This window comes from Panthera tigris, chromosome B4 (genome assembly GCF_018350195.1).
Source record: "Panthera tigris isolate Pti1 chromosome B4, P.tigris_Pti1_mat1.1, whole genome shotgun sequence".
Taxonomy (NCBI): Eukaryota; Metazoa; Chordata; class Mammalia; order Carnivora; family Felidae; genus Panthera; species Panthera tigris.
The window spans coordinates 29,395,969-29,417,271 of NC_056666.1; the positions used below are offsets into that span (position 1 = coordinate 29,395,969).

Below are 21,303 nucleotides of genomic sequence, written 5' to 3' on the forward strand. Positions count from 1 at the left end.
AGATATTTTCTTTTATTCATGAATCAGTATTTGAGCTTATATTTTATAGCAATTTTACATTTTAACCTAAATCGTGAGTACTCCAAAATAGCTACAGAATAAAAGACAAATTATTAATAACTTTTGTTTTTTTTTTCTCTAGTCTTAAGACTATTTCATATCCATGGGTTATACACTCAGTATTTGCCAAACCATATAACAGGCCAATAATAGTCTCTTAAAAGTATTGCACCTTTCATAGGAGAAGGGAAGTTAAGATAAGATAAAAACAGAGAAGGAGGCAAACCATAAGACTCTTAAGTACATGGGGAGCCTGGGTGGCTCAGTCGGTTGAGCGGCCGACTTCAGTTCAGGTCATGATCTCGCAATCCATGAGTTTGAGCCCCGCGTCGGGCTTTGTGCTGACAGCTCAGAGCCTGGAGCCTGTTTCAGATTCTGTGTCTCCCTCTCTCTGATCCTCCCCCATTCATGCTCTGTATCTCTCTGTCTCAAAAATAAATAAACGTTAAAAAAATTAAAAAAAAAAGACTCTTAAGTACATAGAACAAACTGAGGGTTGATGGGAGTGGGGAAAATGAGTGATGGGCATTAAGGAGGGCACTTGTTGGGATGAGCATGGGGTATTACACATAAGTGATAAATCACTGGATTCTACTCCTGAAGTCAAGACTACACATATGTTAACTAACTTGAGAATTAAAAAAAAAGGAATTGTACCTTTCAGCTGACTCCAGAAGATTATGGTACCAAAGGCCAATGAGCACCTCTGGCTTCTAGCAGTATCCTTCTGCCATAGGCTCTAAACACTGAACTGAGAGGTTACTGAGAACTATAACCCAAACACAAATGTGAGTCAAAAACTCACTCTGGGTACAGAGTGGGTCGTGTGTTGGAGGGCCTCTGAGTCATTCTATGATTATGTCCTACTCAAGGATAGAGACCTTTGTGGTATCCTGATATATGAATTCCATCAAGATGATCACATGATGATCATGATGCCAAAGCACTAGTAGCTGAAAAGTCCTACCAATTGTTGGGCCTCCTTTGTATTTATTGGGGCTTAGAGATACTAAAAGCTTAGCAATTATCTCTTATAGAATGAAACACACTGCCCCTTCCCAGTTTAATCCCAGAGATTTTACTTGGTTACCAGGTCCTTGTGCTTTTTTTTTTTTTTTGTATTAATGGCCCAGTCTTGTTACCACATGTGAATCCATGTGCCTTCTGTCTTTGTTGGATAGTACCCTTGTTTAGGTTCAAAGGAGGGTATCAGTATTTGTATAGGGTATCAGTGTATAGTGGAAAGCTAGTGTTTTATGTGGGAGTGGGACTTTTTCCAGGTCATGGCCTGTGGAAAGACATTACATGTGTATTGCAACTCACTACACATATGGCAAACTGATCTTGAGCATCCATGTGGATAAAAATGTTGAAAGGGACATTTGAAACATCAATTACTTTATATATATTTCCCTCTGCTTAGGCAATGACCTGCATGACAGTAATGATATTGAATAACATCATTGCACAGGGCTCCATGATTGCATTGCATCTCTAATAGTCAGTTGAATCTCCAGACACAAGGGGCTTAATCCACAGGCTAGATAGGACTACTGAATGGAGAGATAGTCTCATGGAAAACTTGTGCTTCATTAAGCTCAGAATAAGGAAGCTGTCTCTTTTTCTCCTCCAAATAGTTGCTTTGGTAGTTAAAGGCGCTAGGCAGTAGTAATCTGTTAGGTTCAGAGTTTTCTACATGAGGTCTCTGAAATGGTCACAATTGCAGGATTTCCTGTCATAGCTTAGGGATAAGGGAGAGGGGCTGGGCATGCACAGGTATATAAACATATATATCAACAACACATTCAGTAGTGGAGTCCATAACAATAGGGTTTGGGGTGGTGGTGGCTGAAGGGATATACCTATAGTTGGTTGCTTCAAATCCAACACCAGAGAGTATTATCTGTTACTCCTTCATCTTGGTCCAAAAGGCCCAAGAAATACAATTCTTCCTCACCTCCCCAATGAACTGTGACTTTGCCAAATGCCTCCATGTTACCAATGGGGTCATAGGGACCTTGGCCTAACACATAGTCTTGTTTATTTTTTAAAGTTGAGAGATCTGAGTAAAAGTAGGAGGTTGTTCTCTGATTCATCTTAAGATTCACTGGGAGGCCTGGAGGGACTATGTGGACTTTAGTGGGGCTCTGTGTTATGCCCCAGTGACCATTATCTGGTCACAAGTATCTGATGGAGAGCTTTTTAATCTCTTCCTGGAGACCCATTGTTGAGTAACAAGACCCATAGATGTCTTTGGGAAAGACTTTAACCAGGTGGTCTGGGAGTAAGTACTCACTTATCATTTGTACATCATTCTGGCTGCTAGTGAAAAGTTGGTATCTTGCTAGTAGTTGCCTTTTCTTTGCTTGGAAGTTTTTAAGTTAAGATCTGGATTGTTCCATGAACCAGCTGACATCACCTTGTAAGGAGGTTTAATTGAGCTAGGTAACCAGTGAGAGTTGCAAGAATGAAATTAGATCAGAGTCCGGTAAACAATCTCATCATTTACCATGCTCGCTCCTAATTGTTGAACCAAGGAACTATCAGGTGGCTTGCAGAGCACCTTGTAGGTGGTTGTAAAAGTGGTCCAAATTTTTTTTTTTGGTAGAGAATTCACCTTATTTGGACCAAACCAGTTCAAGACCAAATAGTAGCTAACTAAGGAAGGAGAGCGTCTCAGGTATTAATGTTGTTTCTTCCACTTGACCCCTTCTTCATCTTTCTTAGGCAAAGTGGACACTGAAAGACTTCCTGAATGAGGGAGTCTGTAGTAACACACTTCACAAAGTGCCACTGTCCCTAACTACATTTAATAAGATTACTTCCTTTATGCTGGAGGCAAACTATTTATGGTTTCTTTGGGTCCATAGGCAAAGTAATCCTGAGGGTCCTACATTCTTTTTCATTAAACATGAGAAAAATTCACTACATTATAAGTTGTCATCAGCACCAGAGACATGCTTAGATCTAGTAGTCATTGTGTACAATCTACATGAAGGGTCTACACAACTTTTGATGACAATCTACTTTATTTTCTGGTTTGTCTTTCCTGTGTTTCTTTTTCTAAAGGTAAGTATATATTTTCTTTTTATTTCCCATTCTTTTTTTTCCTAAAAGCATACTTGATAGCTTCCATTTGCACTTTTTCCCAAATAAACTTACCTCTTAGCAATCCCTTAAAGTTGGGATACAGTAATTTTTAAAATTACTTTAGAGCCACATGTGTAACTCTTTGTACCACATTATACATCATAGTTGATATTACATTGTTATTTAACCAATCTCATATGCTTATATATTTGGGTGCTTTTGAGTATCTTATAATTACAAATATGGTGTAATGAATAATCTTATATGCGTGCATTTATATTGTTTGGGCTATGACTATATATATTAACCTAAACTATAAAGAATCCAAAGCAAGTAGGAACTAATATAAAATATATTTTTATGACAAGAAATGTTTATGAAATAATGAGACTACTTCAACACACACATATTAAAATTCTTCTCATCATAAAATCCTAGGTCTAGCATTATGGTAATAAAAATGAGAGAAAATAATGCTATATACTTGTTATAAGTGTGATCTCTAGAGATTTCAAATAGAACTGTTTTTCTGTTTAATGAACTAAATGTATCTCTTTATGTAGATAATGATGATGTACCAGATAAAAACCTTATGCTTAAGCATCAAGACTCAAAGTCAGAAACAGAAATGCAAGTAAAGAAACAAAAAACTTCCCAAGGTGAAGCATTCATTAGTAAGTAGAATAATTATAGATAAATCTAAATTATTTTAAGTTATATTCATCAAATATCTTTACTTTGGTTCATGAATATGTATTTGAACATATATTTTATAGAGATTTTTACACTTTGATTTAAAGTATGATTACCCTAAGATAGCTAAAGAACAAAAACAAAAGTATTGATAACTTCTGGTTGGAATTGCTTGTATTGAGACTATTTCACAGTCATGAGTCATATGTCAGTATCCACTGAAGCTCAATAATAGACCACTAATTATTTCTTAAAGGGTGTATATTTTTCACCTAGCTACTGCTAGAGATTATGGATTCAAAGGTCCAACAGATGCCTCTTATCTGTGGCAGTGTTTTTCTTCCTAAAGTTCCAACTGGCAAAGAGAGACATTGTTGAGATCTGTAACTCGAAAAGCAAAATGGATCAGAGGAGCCTAGGGGAAGGGTTGCCTCAGTATGAGGGCTTCCAGGTCATTCTTCTGGTTGTGGATCCATTAAAAGTAAATGACCTTTCTTATAATCCCAGTGATAGGGGGCATTGAGCATGCAAGTAAGTGAATAGTTCCATCAATTATCAGGTATCCTTTATAATTGTTGTAGCATAGAGGGCCAAAGCCAGTTTCCTCTAATGGGATGAGACACCATATCTCTTGTACATAATGCCCAGGAATTTCATTTGGGTACTAGGTTCTTGAACTTTGTAATAATGGCCCATCAAGTTACCACCTGTGCATCAGCAAGGTGTCTAGCCCTTGGTTTTGGTTAGTTCCTTGTCTGGAACCAATATAATGATATTATCAATAACATAGAAAGCTATTCCTCCCTCTGGTAGTAGGATATTTTCCAGGTTATGATCTATGCATTGGTGACAGATCAAAAATTTAGATAGATTTGTGGAAGGATATGAGTGATGAGTTATACCCATTCTACACAAGAATGAACTGATACTAATAATTCCCAGCCAGAGGGATACTGAAAAGGGTTGCAATATCAATTGTTGCATAACAAGTTCCCACACTGTGGACAATAGTTTCTACATCAGTCAGTGTCAGATACTGCTAGTACCAAGGGCTGTCCTTTGTATTGAATGACCAAAATCAGTTGAGTATGAACTCAAGGCCAGATGCACAAGCCAATTTATTTATTGAATGGGGACATAGTTTCCAGGAGATTTTGCTGTCTTAAGATCAGCAAAGAGGGAAATTATTTATCTTATTTCCCAGGAAGATTTTTGGGAGACAAAGGTGCTAGGTGCTGGCAATTAGGTAGGTTAACTGTTTTCTTATGCTCCCCTAAAATGGCTCTAACTGCAACAATTTCCATCAGGGCTTGGAAGAATGTGAGTGCAGTTTCTTATAGACAATATATCTCTAACACATATCTCTAATACATTTATTTTCTGGGGCCATAACAATGGAATTTTTTGTTGACCCAAGAGGACCCATCCATAGTCTGTTCTGGATAATAGTTCCATTGGTGTTGGCCTCAGAGCCCAAACCAGACAGCATTATTTGTGTTCCTGTCATCCTGTCATCCTGATATCAAGAGTTGTGATTACAGCCACTTATGTACCACTATTCAAAAGACATTAAAAAATGCACTTGTCCACCATTTCCCAGTTAACTTCTTCCTTAGCAGAGGTTCTCATGTATCCACTGGGTATATTGGGATGTGGCCTATCCCCTTGTATTTTTCATTTTTGAAAGGCAAAAGTTCAGAGTAAAAATTGGCTGGGCTTTCTGACTCCTGTCAAGATTCACTGGGAGGACATTTGGGCTCTTTACATAATTTGGCTATTGTTGATAATGCTGCTATATACACTGAAGTGTATGTATCCCTTCAAATCAGTATTTTTTATTTCTTTGGGTAAATACCTAGTAGTAGTTAGTTCTATTTTTAACTTTTTGGGGAACCTCCATACTGTTTTTCAGAGTGGCTACACCAGTTTGCATTCCCACTAGCAGTGTAAGAGAGTTCCTTTTTATCTGCATACTTACCAACATCTTTGTCTCCTGTGTTGTTAATTGTAGCCATTCTGATGGGGTGAGGTAATATCTCATTGTAGTTTTGATTTATATTTCCCTGATGATGAATGATGTTGAGAATATTTTCATGTGTTAGCCATCTAGATGTCTATTTTTGGAAAATGTCTATTCATGTTTTCTGGCCATTTTTTAACTGGATTTTCATTTTTGGGTGTTGTCATTTATAATTTATTTATATATTTTGGATACCAACCCTTTATCGGATATGTCACTTTTAAATATCTTCTCTAATTCTGTAGATTTCCTTTTAGCTTTGTTTATTGTTTCCTTCACTGTGCAGAGACGTTTTATTTTGATGTTCATTTTTGCTTTTGTTTCCTTGCCTCAGGAGATGTATCTAGTAGAAAGCTTCTATGACCAATGTCAAAGAGGTTCCTACCTGTGTTCTCCTCTGAGATTTTGATGGTTTCATGTCTCACATTTAGATCTTTAATATATTTTGAATTTTTTTTATGTGTGTTGTAAGAAAATGGTTCAGTTTCATTCTTTTGCATGTTGCTCTCCAGTTTTCCCAATACCATTTGTTGAAGAGACTATTTTTCTGATTGTATATTGTTTTCTGCTTAGTTGAAGATTAATTGACCTTATAGTTGTGGGTTCATTTCTGAGTTTTCTATTCTGTTCCATTGATCTATGTGTTTGTTTTTGCATCAGTGCCTATACTGTCTTGATCACTACAGCTTGACTAGTGAATGAATAAAAATGTAACACACACACACACACACACACAGACACACACACACACACACACACACACACACACACACACACTGAAATATTACTCAGCCATAAAAAAGAATGAAATCTTGCTATTTGCAATGTCGTGAATGGAGCTAGAGAGTATTATACTAAGTGAGATAAGTTATTCAGAGAAAGACAAATACCATATGATTTCACTCATATGTGGAATTTAAGAAACAGATAAACATGTAAAAAAAAAGGAGGAGCAAACAATAAATCAGACTCTTAATTATAGAGAACAAACTTAGGGTTGCTGGAGGGGAGGTGGGCTGGGAGATGGGTTAAATGGGTGATTAAGGGCATTTGTGATGAGCACTTGGTATTGTATGTAAGTAAGTGATAATCACTAAATCCTATACATGAAACTGATATTAACTGTATGTTAACTAACTGGAATTTAAATAAAAATTTGGAAGAGAAAAAAACATTGTAAGGAGTAGAGTGATAACACTTGTTTTTGTCACAGTAACTGTCACCATGTATACCATAGTGGTACAGACCCTTGAGTGCTCCTGAATACTACCTGTCCATGAGTACCTTGGTAAAGAGTCCTTCAGTCTCTTCATTTGAGAACCCACTGATGGGCAACTGAACTTATATATCTCGTCTAGAAAACCTTTGCTTATCTTGTCCAGGTTTAGCTGACCAATTACCATTTGATATCATTTTTTCTGCTGGTCAATAGTTGCTACATTGACAGAACTATTCCATGCCCACTTCTGTGGGCAACATGGCTGTTGCCCAGTCTCTCCAAGGAGTTTTGTATTTACAAGCCCCACAGATGCTAGTCTCCCTCAATAAGTTTAAAAAGATTATCTCCTGTATTATTGAGGGGAACTACCCAGTCTCTAAGGTCTCTTCAGGTCACTGGATCAAGTGACCCTCAAGACCCTACATTCTTTTTCCCTTTAAGAACATATCTCAATAAATTAATGAGTCGTAGGCTAACTATTACAAGGAGGGGTTCTTAAAATTAACAGCATTGAATGCAACTCAGCATGCTAGATCTCTCATAACTTTAGGTCCTATCACCAGAGGACCAAAGGCAGTAGCCAAGGTATTGCTTCCCTAGCTTAGAGTTCATCTGTTGAATATCTAATTTGACCATTCACTGTGTGTTTTGGCCAGTGAATTGAGAGGTAAATAGAAGGACCATTGTTCATGCTCAGAATTTAATAGTAAAGTATATGTAAATAATACAATAGTACTCTCCTGGAGAGCCCCCGTCAGTGTCCACTAGCACTTCTGGAGATACATTATCTTGTCTGATGCTGTGCCCTGTAGGACCCTATGACTTTTGTGAATGATCCAGTTGTATCCCTCAAAAGAGTCTTGTAGACTCACTAGCACCTCCCAAAGTTCTCCTTCCAGAATTTTACTTTATTGTTTACTATGCCAATTTGTCAGAGGAAAAGCTGCCAATTTTGACTTCATCAATTTAGATAGCAAACCCAACTGAAAGTAACAGTTAAGCTTTTATTCACTTACTACAATAGTATAAACAAGAGTCTAAATAGGAAAACGTCTTTCATTTACTCCACAGAACCAAACCAGCAAAGGGTCAGATGTATCAGTACAGATGGGAGTGAAGTTTGGTGGAAGATAATCTCATAGCTGAAGAAGCCCCAAACAAAAGGTTCTGGTCTGTTTTTTAATCCAGGAGCCTTGCAAATATTGATGTAGGATGACTAGGAGTACAGAAGTCCTAAATACTGAGATGAAATCAGAAAGGTATCTTTAAATATCCCTAGTAAAGTGGACTATTGAGAAGTGCCTAAAAAGTACAGTGTATTAGCTGACTCCTCCCTTTTTCACAAGAAGGCCTCTAATGGAGGCACCTGGCATGGAAACAGAATGCATAAGAGCATGTCATGGATGGGTCTTAGTCTTTGACTGCAACTACCTCAAGTGTCTGGCATTCACAGGCTGTGCATTAAACTTGGTGTGGGTGGTAAATTCCACTCCCCTTCCCCTCTGTGAGTACTGCCAGGTAGAAACTTTGTAATTGTCTATATGATTGGGCCTAAAATGTCAAATGTAGGATCTTGGCCTGGAGTTGGATTCCTATATATACATATGTATATATACACATACACATATTTCTACACACATACACATATGTGCACATATACATGCATATACACATGCAGAGACATATTTAGATAGCAAGCCAAATTGAAAGTAACAACTAATTTCTAAATTAATTTAGAAATCATGAGTTCTCATGGACATCTTAAATTTCAGTCCATCCCCTCAGTACTTGTTCTTCCCTTCCTTTTTTTCATATGCAGATGTTCTTTCTTTTATAGTGTGAACCTGACTCTGAACAACCATATTAATTTGCTCATCCCTACAACGTTTCTGAAATTATTTCAGAATTGCTTAGTATATGCCACTAGAAAAATAAACCTATTGAAAGATTCTGTTATATGTTTGTAGTCTGCCCCCTACTCTCTTGTTGAAGAATGAGGGTTTATGTTAAATAATATATTGCTGAATTACTTAGATTAGTACTTTTTCTTTCTAAGGTTTCTTTCCATTTTAGTTGTCTTATACTTGACCTTATTTCAATTTTTGGAATATGCATAATGTGATCGTACTTCTAAATTAGAAAATAAGTAAAAAGGTATACTTAGAGATTACCATTCCTTCCTCATTATTCCCCTCACATCTTATAGTTGATCATTTGTATTTTTTCTTACATGTTTTCTGTGTTTTCTGTTTTAAAGGTAAGTATCTATTTTGCTCTCTCTTTTTTTATTTTCCTTCTTTTAAAATCATTATCCCCATTTCTGGTTTCTTTTTTCCACGTAATATTATCTCCAGGAAATTCTTATAAGTCAGCTTATAAAGATCTTTATCACATTACTTATGAGATTTTATACCATGCCATAGTTCATAGAATTATATCTTATTCAGTCATCCATACTTGAACATTTATGTAATTTTGAATATTTTTCAATGAAAAATAATGTAGAGATAATGTACATATATTTTTAATTTTATTTTATTAATATTTATTAACATAAAGTATAAATAACACAAGAAAATTAGAGGCTAATATAAATATTTGATGCAAAATATGTTCTTGAATTAAGGAGATAGCTCCAACAATTACCCATTAAAACCCTTATCACCTTATTCATGTCAGATTTCACATTATAGTGATGTATTTATAATTGTTTATGTGAAAGAAAATGCTGCTATAGACTATTCCTAAGTTTGAAATTTAGAAATTTCACAATAGTTCTGTTTTGTTAAATGGTTATTTAAAAGCCTCTCTTTATGTAGCTCATGACAACATAACAGATGAAAATCCTGTGCTTGAGCCTCAAGAGTCAATGTCAAAAACCCAACTTCAAGTAAACAAACAAAAAATTGCTAAAGAGGAGTCACTAGTAAGTATAATAATCATACATAAATATTTTAAATTAATCATATCAGAAGATTGTTTTACTTTGGTTCATGAATATGTATATGAGCATATATTTTGTAGAAAATTTATAGTTTGATTTTGAATCTGAATATCCTAATTGGAGAAGAAAGTCAAAGTATTCATAACTTTTGTTGGTTTCTGCTTGTAAGACAATTTCACATCCATAAGTCATGTGCTCAGTATCCACTAAGATCCAAAGACCGACCAGTAGTATCTCAAGGGGTATACATTTTAGGAAGATTTTGGGTTCAGTAACCCACCAGTCACCTCTGACTTGTGGCATTGTCCTTCTGTCATAGAACTCAAATTGGTAGATAAGGTGTTGAGATCTGTAACTCAAAAAGCAAATGTGGATCAAAGGAACAAACTAGAAGGGTTGTCTGAGAGGCCTGTTGGAGGATCCGTAAGGCATCCGTTTGGCTGGGACCCACTCAAAGGTAGAGGCCTTTTTGGTAAAATTATAGATGGGTATCATTGAGATGTCTGCATAGGTAATGTGAAAGTTCCAGAAGCCAAATAATCCCACTAATTACTGGGTCTCCTTTGTATTTTTTGAGTAGAGAGAGAAAAAAAAGCTTTACCCCTTAGAACTTGGAGTGAGACAATGTAATCCTTTCCATTTTGCCCCCATATTTTGCATGAGTATCAGGTTCTTGTGCCTTGTTTATATTAATGGTATAGCTGTGTTCCTGCATGTGGGTTATTACAGTATTCAGTCCTTGTTGGGTAGTACTCTTATCGGGGTCCAGTGGAGAATGTCATAAATATAGTGGAAGGTTAGTACTTGATCGGGGGCAGGGCTTTTTTTCCAGGTTATGGGCTTATGGAAGGACATCAAGGGTATATTATAACCCATTACACATAAGGTAAACTTGTGATCCTAATTACCGGTGTTGAACAGAGATGCTAGAAAGGGCATTTATGATACCAGTTGCTGCATACCTGTTTCACTCACCTTGGCCAGTAAACTTCTATGAAGGTCACAATTCCAAGTGACACTAGCATCCATTTCTGTACTATGGTGTTGAGTGATGTTAATAAATTGAGTCTCTAGCTACCCAAGGCCTTACACACAGACTGAAAGGGTTTACGAATAGAGAAAAAAATGTCATGGACAACTTTGTTTTATTAAGCTCAGCAATGAAGGTAATTTTTTTTGTTTCCCTAGGTAGTGTTCTTGGATGGCAAAGGTGCTAGGCACTGGTAGCTTGGTAGGCTTATAGTTTTCCATATACCAAATTAAAATGGCCCTAAACTACATCAGTTGCCAGTAGGGCTTGGGGAGGAAAGGAGTGAGATGTACATAGAAAATACATCTATACAAATAATGCATTCAGTAATGAAAGCCATAACAGTGGAGATTTTTAGTGGCCTGTAAGGACACACCCATAGTTGAGTTTGGATAAAGGTCCCATTTAGTATGCTCAGCCCCAAAACAATTGGACCTTATCTCTTTTCCCCTCATCCTAGTGTCAGTTATTATAGGGATCACATTCATATATGCACCAGTATCCAAGAGGCCTAGAAATGCAATTCTCACCCATCTTCCCATTGAACCATGACCTTGGCATACACCCTCATCCCCAGATGGAGATATAGGAATCTTGACCTAATTCTCATTGTTGTTTATACTGAAAACTCAAAGTTTGGGTAAAAGTAGGTCATGGGGGAGGAGAGGTCTCTGGTTATCCCAAGATAAACTAAGAAGTGCAGAAAGAAGAGCACTTGTGTTAGTCTTAGATGTCATCATTTGGCTTCTAGTGGGGCTGTGTGTTGGGTGACCTATGGATCACTATCTGGCCATGAATCCTTGTTGGAGAGTCCATTAATGTCATACCTGAGGCCCCATTGTCAAGTAACCAGACTCAGAACTTTCCTTGGGGAAACACTTAATCAGATTGTTTAGAAGTGGGTTCCTGCTTAACATGTTTATGTTACTCCATTCACTAGTCAAACATCGTTATTTCACATTAGCTGGTTTTTCCTTGCCCTGAAATCTGTCAGTTAAGAAGATTCAGGTTGTCTTGTGAACCAATTGACATCACCTTATAAGGAGGTTTAATTGAGCTAGAAACCAGTAAAGGTGGTACAAATGACCCTGGAAATCTGAGTCTAGTTAACAATCTCCTAATCTGTTTACTGTGCTTGCCCCCCATTGTTCAACAAAAGGACCATCAGAGTGGCTCATTGTGGCTCATTTTTCAGGTGGCTATAAAAGTGATCCAAACAGCCTTTCTGGTCTAAGGACACTCAATATTGGTGGGCCAGACTTGAGAAAGGAGCTGAGGACCAAGTGTGTCTAGGGTTTACATTATTGCCTTCCCCGCTTCCTTTTTTTCCTTGGTCAAGTGGCCACTGTCAGGGCACTCTGAATGAGTGAGTCTGCTGTGATGCATCCCCTCACTAAATTTCATGAGTTACCTTCTTAACGATGGAGGCAAACTACCTCATACTCTATGCTCTCCTCAGCTCACTAGCAAAGCAATGTTGAAGGTTTTGTATACTTGTTCATTAAAAATGAGTCTCAAATATATACTACATCATAGACTGTTCCTCAGTGCGAGGGACAAGCCTAGCTCTATCAAAAGTTATTTAGTAAAATTCAACAAACATCGTCCACAGTGACGTTGGAAAAAACTAAAAAACTACTTTTTTTTCCCCCTGATTTATCTTTCATGTTTAATTTTGTGAAGGTAAATATCTATTTTTAAATTTCCTTTCTGTTATTTCCTAAAAGATAATGTACTAGATACCCTTTCTACCAGTTTTTTTATTCCACTTAACATTATATCCTGGACATTCCTCCATCAGTTTGATGGGATCTTTTCTTCATTTCTTTTAGAGTTGCATGTACAGTTGTTTGGATCATACTATGTACCATAATTGATATTACTATAGTTTCTAGTATATACCTTAGTTTATTGAACAAATCTCCTGTGTTTGCATATTTATGTGGTTTTGAATATTTTGCAATTACAAATATGCTGTAATGAATAATCTTGTGCATATATATTTTCATTCCTTCATCAATAATTATGTTTTAATTTAAAGTGTTAACAGAAATAAAAACTCAATTGAGACATATTTGAGAACTATGAATGTTAATGGAATAATGAGACAGTTTTAATACATTCATTAAAAACTCTTCCCACCATTTTCATATTGGACCTATAATTATGATAATTTACTTATAACTTTTTAAAAATGAGAGAAAACTTTGCTGTGCATTTGTCAACATTTTGAAAGCCTGGAATCTCACAATATTTTTGTTTTTCCATCTACTAAACTAAATGCCTCTCTTTATGTAGCTCATGATAAAGTACCTGGAAATCATGATCCTAAAGACTCAATGTCAAAAACTCAACTGCAAGTAAAAAAACAAAGAGCTTCCAAAGGGGAAAGATTCTATGGTAAGTATGGTAATTATAGATAGCTTTAAATGAAATTCATTGGAAGATCATTTTTCTTTGGCTTATGAATATTTGTTTCAGTATATTTTTTATAGAAATCAAAGCTTGACTAAAGTTAAGTACCCTAAGATAACTATAGAACAAAGGGAGAAGTATTGATATTCTTTGTTGGTATTTCCTGTCCTATGGTTATTTCTTGGTGAAGGGCAACCACTCAGTGTCTGCAAAGGCCCTGTAACTGGCCAATAATATCTCTTAAAGAATGTGTACCTTTCATCTGTCTCCTGGAGATATGGGTTTGAAAGACCAAAGAGGTACTTCTGACCTATGGCAGTGGCCTCCTGCCTTACCTTCTTTCAGGGAGAAGAGATTTTCCTGAGTTCTGTAAGTCAATGAGCCAATAGAGATTAGAGGGGCCAAATGGAAGGGCAGCCTTGTGACCTGTTGGAGGGACTCTGGGGCATATTCTTGGTCATGGCCCTACTGAAAGGAACTGGCCCTTCTACTTATCCCACAGATAGGCCATCACAGACCCTAAATGGGGAATATGAGAGTGTAAGTAACTGACTTGTCCCATCAATTGCTAGGCTTTCATTTGTTAAAGTAGAGAGGGACAAAGTTGGGCACTCTTCTCTGAAATGAGATGTCATGACCCTTACAGAGCATGTTGAGGAATTCTATTAGGGTACCAGGTAACTGTACCTTGCCTGTAATACTAACCTCACTGAGTTGCCATTTGTGGATCTGCAGGACAATCAGTATTTGTTTAGTTGTGTCCGTGTTGGTGATGTCATCAATAGAGTGGAAGTCTATTGATTTCTCTGAGAGTGGGACTTTTTCATGTCACCATTTGTGTGTTGATGGCAGATATTCAGAGAATTTTGACAGCCTTTTGGAAGTATAGTAGTGGCATATGACAACCCAATCCCCAAAGGCTACTGATTATGATCTTCCACAATAAAGGGATGCTAAAAAGGGCATTCATAATAGCAATTGCTGCATCCCAAGTTCCCTCAAATTTGGACATAGACAGTAGCACTGTCACAATGTAAATACCATAGTTGTAAGGTCTGTACTACAACATTAAGCTGCATAAATCAGTTGAGTCTCTATACACCCAAAGTTGTGAGCACAGATTGACTGAATTATTAGATAGTTAAATAGTCTTATGGAGAATTTTCATTTCATTCAGCTCAGCAATTAGGGCAGCTATATTTTTTTTTCATCCTCAGGCAGGTGTTTTGGGAGACAAAGGCACTAGAAACTGGTAATTGGATAGGTTCAGTCTTCCACATGCCAACTAAAATGGACTTAACTGCAACAATTTCCATCAGGGCTGAGGAACTTGTATTAGTCATAGGGGCCATCAGCATATGGACCCTAATTCACCTGCCTTTTGGGTACCCCATTGCCTAGTATCGGGCCATTAGTGCCTTGGTACAGAGTCCATCAACTTACTTTCCTGACATTCCCATTATTGGATATCCACTCATAGATCTCTTTGAGAAGGTCTTGACCTGGATTGTCCAGAAGTGGGTGACTGATTACCATTTTTATATTGTTTTCACTATTGGTCAATCATTGCTACCTTAGCAGTAGCTGCTATTTTTATGTAATGATTTGTCACTTAATATTCAGATTATATGGTACCCAATGACCTGATCTTATGAAGAAATTTAATAGAGCTTGCTATTTTGTGAGGGTGGCATGAATTAATTAAGAAATCTGGGTCTATTTAAAAATCTTACTATGTTATTATACATGGAAAACCCGGTAGACTCCACCAAAAGTCTGCTAGAACTGATACATGAATTCAGCAAAGTCACAGGATACAAAATTAATGTACAGAAATAAGTTGCATTCTTATACACTAATAATGTAGCAACAGAAAGACAATGAAACTGATCCCATTCACAATTACATCAAGAATTATAAAATACCTAGGTATAAACCCAACCAAAGATGTAAAAGATCTGTATGCTGAAAACTGTAGAAAGCTTATGAAGGAAATTGAAGAAGATACAAAGAAATGGAAAAACATTTCATGCTCATGGATTGGAAGAATAAATATTGTTAAATGTCAATACTACCTAAAGCAATCTACATGTTCAATGCAATCCCAATCGAAATTGTGCCAACATTCTTCTCGAAGCTAGAGCCAGCAATCCTAAAATTTGTATGGAACCACAAAAGACCCCAAATAGCAGGGACCAAAGCGGGACACATCACAATCGCAGACTTTAGCCTGTACTACAAGGCTTCTACTACATGGTATTGGCACAAAAACAGACACATGGACCAATGGAATAATAGAGGCTACAGATTTGGACCCACAAAAGTATGGCCAACTAATCTTTGACAAAGCAGGAAAGAATATCCAATGGAAAAAAGACAGTCTTTAACAAATGTTGCTGGGAGAACTGGACAGCAACATGCAGAAGAGTGAACCTAGAATGACCACTTTCTTACACCATTCACAAAAATAAACTCAAAATGGATAAAGGACCTGAATGTGAAACAGAAAACCATCAAGTCCCTAAAGAAAAAAGGGGAAAAAAAATCTCTCTGACCTCAGCTGCAGCAATTCCTTACTTGACACATCCCCAAAGGCAAGGGAATAAAAGCAAAAATGAACTATTGGTACCTCCTGAAGGTAAAAAGATTCTGCACTGCAAAGGAAACGATCAACAAAACTAAAAGGCAACCGACGGAATGGGAAAAGATATTTGCAAATGACATATCAGACAAAGGGCTAGTATCCAAAATCTATAAAGAACTCACCTAACTCCACACCTGAAAAACAAATAATGCAGTGAAGAAATGGGCAGAAAACATGAATAGACACTTCTCTAAAGAAGACATCCAGATGGCCAACAGGCAAATGAAAAGATGCTCAACGTTACTCCTCATCAGGGAAATACAAATCAAAACCACACTGAGATATCACCTCACGCCAGTCAGAGCGGCTAAAATGAACAAATCAGGAAACTATAGATGCTGGAGAGGATGTGGAGAGACGGGAACCCTCTTGCACTGTTGGTGGGAATGCAAACTGGTACGGCCACTCTGGAAAACAATGTGGAGGTTCCCCCCCAAATTAAAAATAGACCTACCCTATGACCCAGCAACAGCACTGCTAGGAATTTACCCAAGGGATACAGGAGTGCTGATGCATAGGGGCACTTGTACCCCAATGTTTATAGCAGCACTTTCAACAATGGCCAAATTATGGAAAGAGCCTAAATGTCCATCAACTTATGAATGGATAAAGAAATTGTGGTTTATATATACAATGGAATACTATGTGGCAATGAGAAAGAATGAAATATGGCCTTTTGTAGCAACATAGATGAAACTGGAGAGTGTTATGCTAAGTGAAATAAGTCATAAAGAGAAAGACAGATACCATATGTTTTCACTCTTAGGTGGATCTTGAGAAACTTAACAGAAGACCATGGGGGAGGGGAAGGGAAAAAAAAGAGAGAGAGAGGGAGCCAAACCACAAGAGACTCTTAAAAACTGAGAATAAACTGAGGGTTGATGGGGGGGTGGGAGGGAGGGGAAAGTGGGTGATGGTCATTGAGGAGGGCACCTTTTGGGATGAGCACTGGGTGTTGTATGGAAACCAATTTAACAATAAATTTCATAATAAAAAAAAATATATATATATAAACAGTATGCCTTAAAAAATAAAAATTAAAAAAATTAAAAAAGTAAAAATATTATCATGTACCGTCTTCACTTCATCAGGACCACTAGTGTGGCTTAAAGGGACACTGTCACTTCTGTAATGGTGATCCAAACATTGTTTTGGTGGCAGGGAGCTCATCACAGGTGGGCCATCCTTTCAGAACCAAAACAGTAAGTAGTCTCAGATGTTTTCTCTTTTCATCCTCCATTTAGTGTCACCTCTTCAGTCAATATGGCTACTGTCAAGGCTTTCTGAAGATGGTATTCTGTAGTGAGATGCCCAAAAATGTGCCCTTTTCCTTCACTCAGTTTAACAAGATTATTTCCTTTACTATGGAGGCAAAGAAAGCAGGTCTCTAAGATCTTTTTTGTTACTGGAGAAAGTGATACCATGGCGCTTATTCTTTTTCATTAAAGTACAAGTCTTAATTATTCACTATGTGGTATGCTGTTCCAGGAGCATGCTTAGAGCTAACAATAGTTATTGGGTGCAACTTAGAATGCAGGGTCTCCAGTGACTTTAGGTCCCACCATTGGTGAACCATAAGCGGTAGCCACAAATTGCTTCCATAGTTCTCTAAAAGGTTTCCTGGTGAATCTCTAATTTGATCCAGAAGGTGTCTTGGCCAATGAATCAAGGTCTAAAAATAAAGAACTTTGTTCCCCCTCAGAACTGTAAAGCTTATGTGAAAACCAAAATCACATTCTCCTAGAGCACCCCACATGGTTTGCTAGGACTGTCCAAAACATACTGACCTGATTGCTAAAATGCCCCAGGCAGCTCTCAGACTCTTCTAATGACCTCATAGAACCCCACTACCCCACCCCAGAACGTCCCACAGATTCACTAGCATCTTCCAAAGTGTGCCTTCTGTAAAGGCATTGGACTTCATTGAGCTTGCCTGCACTACAGTTTGAGAGATATGCCAGTTTTTCAGTTGGCCCATTAAAATAAAAAGCAAAATGAAAGTAACAATTAGAAGTAACAAATAAAAAGGCTTTATTCACTTAATGCAATAGTATCAAGAAGAGTCTAAACAAGAAAGGGCCCCAGCTACACCAGTGTTCCGTTTCCTCTCTTGGAGCAGCAGTGGATGAATATTAGATGCATCAGTCCAAACTGGTATGAGATATAGGGGAGGATCATTGCACAGCTGAAGGATCCCCAAACAAAAGTCTCTTGCTATTTTATGGATCCTGTGTTCTTGGGAGGTAGTGGTAGCAGGGGTAGGAGTAGAAAAGTCCTGACTAAAGTGGAACAGAGAAAAATTTCTTCAAGTGCCCCTCAGTGAGGTGGTGTACACAGAGGGAGTGCGTAAACAATACTTCAGTCAAGCGCCTCTTCCCCAGAACCATAAGGAAGCCTCCAATTAGAAGCTACTAGAGTAAGAATGCACTATGTATTGACAAGAGCATGGGAGAAGAAGGGGTTGAGACCATGACTAGTTGTGTATCAAGTCTTTTGTGGATTGAGAAGCTTCTCTTTCCCATGCCTTTATAACTATCTATGTTTGTGTCTGAAACATCACACATAAGATCTGGCCTAGAGTTAGATTCCTTGGGTGTATTCACATATATTTATATGTACATGTATATATTCATACTCATATGCCTATATACATATACATGTGCAGGTAAACCTGCATAAACATATTTAGAATTCATGATGAATCTTGGAAACCTTCAATTCTAATCTACTATCCCCTCAGGGCTTTGTCTTGCCTTCCTCCATTTCATGTGTGTGTCCTTTCTTCTGCTGTGTAAATCTTGACTCTGAATAACATAACACATTTACTCATTTGCTTCTTATTATGCTCATAGATTTTTTTTGGAATTGCTTAGCACATAAATCTAGAAAATCAAGCCTACTGAAAATATTTTATCATGTGTTTACAGTCTCTCTTCCATGCTCTTGTTTATGAGCGAGGGTCCGTGTCAAATACTATATTGATGAGTTATTTACATTAATGCTTTTAAATTATCAATGTTCATTTCTTTAAGTTTGCTTTCAGTTGTAGTTCCTATTTTGTGATTTAATTTTATTTTTGAAGTAAATGGAACCCAAACCTGCTTCCAAAAGTAAAAAAATATATATACTCTGGTTTCTCTTCAGATCGTATAAATCTTTTCACCTTTTACAAAAGTAAAAAAAAAAAATATGTCAAGAGATTACTTACAGAACAACCATTTCATCCCTAGTTTTCTCCCTTTATTTTTTTCAAATTTATTTATTTAAATACAAGTTATTTAACAAACAGTGTAGTATTGGTTTCAGGAGTAGAACCCAGTGATTCCTCACTTCCATATAATACCCAGTACTCATTCCAACAAGTACCCTCCTTAATGTCCATCACCCATTTAGCCCATCATCCCACCCACCTCCCCTCTAGCAACCCTCAATTTGTTCTCTGTATTTAAGAGTCTTTTATTTTTTCTTCCCTTCCTCTATGTTCATCTGTTGTGTTTCTAAAATTCCACATGAGTGTTAACATTTGATATTTGTCTTTCTCTGACTAATTTTGCTTAGTGTAATACACTGTAGTTCCATCCACGTTTTTGCAAATGGAAAAATTTCATTCTTTTTGATTACCAGGTAACATTCCATTATACACACACACCCCCACACACAAATTGATGGGCATTTAGGTTCTTTCCATAATTTGGCTATTGTTGATAGCATTACTGTAAACACTGGGGTGCATCTGTCCCTTCGAATTAGCATTTTGTATCCTTTGAATAAATTCCTAGTAGTGCAAATACTGGGTCATAGGATAGTTCTCTTTTTAATTTTTTGAGGAAACTTTATACTGTTTTCTGGAATGGCTGCACCAGTTTTCATTCCCACCAACAGTGCAAGAGGGTTCCCCTTTCTCCGTATCCTCACCAACATCTGTTGTTTCCTGAGTTGTTAATTTTAGCCATTCTGACAGGTGTGAGGTGATATCTCAGTGTGGTTTTGATTTGTATTTCCCTGATGTTGAGGGATGCTGAATATCTTTTCATGTGTCCATTAGCTATCTGGATGTCTTTTTTGGAAAATTGTCTATTCATATCTTTTGCACATTTCTTAACTGGGTTATTTGCTTTTTGTGTGTTCAATTTGATAAGTTCTTTACAGACTAGACTTTGGATACTAAATCTTTATCCAATATGTCATTTTCAATATCTTGTCACATTCTGTTGGTTGCCTTTTAGTTTTGTTGGTTGTTTCCTTTACTGTGCACAAGATTTTTATCTTGATGAGGTCCCAATAGTTCATTTTTGCTTTTGTTTTCCTTGCCTCCAGAGACATATCTGGTAAGAAGTCGCTGTGGCCGAGGTCAAAGAGGTTACTACCTGTTTTCTCCTGTAAGATTTTGATGGTTTCCTATATCACATTTAGGTCTTTCATCCATTTTGAATCCATTTTGAATTATTTTTGTTATGGTGTAAGAAATTGTTCCAGTTTCATTCTTTTTGCATGTCGCTGTCCAGTTTTCCCAGTAACATTTGCTGAAGAGACTTTCTTTTTTCCATTGGATAGTTTTCCTGCTTTGGAAAGATTAGTTGGCCATACATCTGTGGGTCCAGTTGTGGGCTTTATATCCTGTTCCACTGATCTATGTGTCTGTTTTTGTGTCAGTGCCATACTGTATTGATGATACAGCTTTGTGATACAACTTGAAGTCAGGAATTGTGATGCATCCAGCTTTAGTTTTCTTTTTCGACATTACTTTGGCTATTCAGGGTCTTTTATAGTTTCATATAAATTTTAGAATTGTTTATTCTAGCTCTGTGAAGAATGCTGTCATTACTTTGATAGGAATTACATTGAATGTGTATATTGATTTGCATAGAATAAAAATTTTAACAATGTTTGTTTTTCCAATCCATAAGCATGGAATGTTTTTCCATTTTTTTTGTGTCTTCTTCAATTTCTTTCATAAGTTTTTATAGTTTTCAGCGTACATATCTTTTACATCTTGGTTAGGTTTATTCCTAGGTATCTTACAGTTTTTGGTGCAATTGTAAATGGGATTGATTCCTTGATTTCTCTTTCTGCTGCTTCATTATCAGTATATAGAAATGTAACCAATTTCTGTACATTGATTTTATATCCTTTGACTTTGCTGAATTCATGTATCAGTTCTAGCAGTTTCTTGGTGGAGTCTTTGTGG

At 36.9% G+C, this 21,303-nt stretch overlaps 1 protein-coding gene across 29 annotated transcripts in view; it reads left to right on the top strand.

Annotated features, from left to right (window-relative positions):
• The window catches only part of LOC102948481 (coiled-coil domain-containing protein 7-like), a 227,246-nt gene that overhangs the window by 69,624 nt on the left and 136,319 nt on the right, over positions 1-21,303 (top strand). For 3 of the 29 annotated variants that reach the window (XR_006219729.1, XR_006219728.1, XM_042991380.1), the window contains exon 1: positions 18,093-18,269. Coding sequence is in view for 22 of the 29 variants with exons in the window: in XM_042991380.1 (XP_042847314.1) it covers positions 18,252-18,269 (18 nt within the window). In the remaining 7 variants the exon portion in view is untranslated. Of the gene's footprint in view, positions 1-2,260; positions 2,741-3,110; positions 3,130-3,713; positions 3,825-8,153; positions 8,342-9,886; positions 10,009-13,354; positions 13,457-17,206; positions 17,318-18,092; positions 18,270-21,303 lie in introns of those variants that run through there. The other 26 variants (XM_042991360.1, XM_042991379.1, XM_042991394.1 and 23 more) reach the window with 21 other exon arrangements.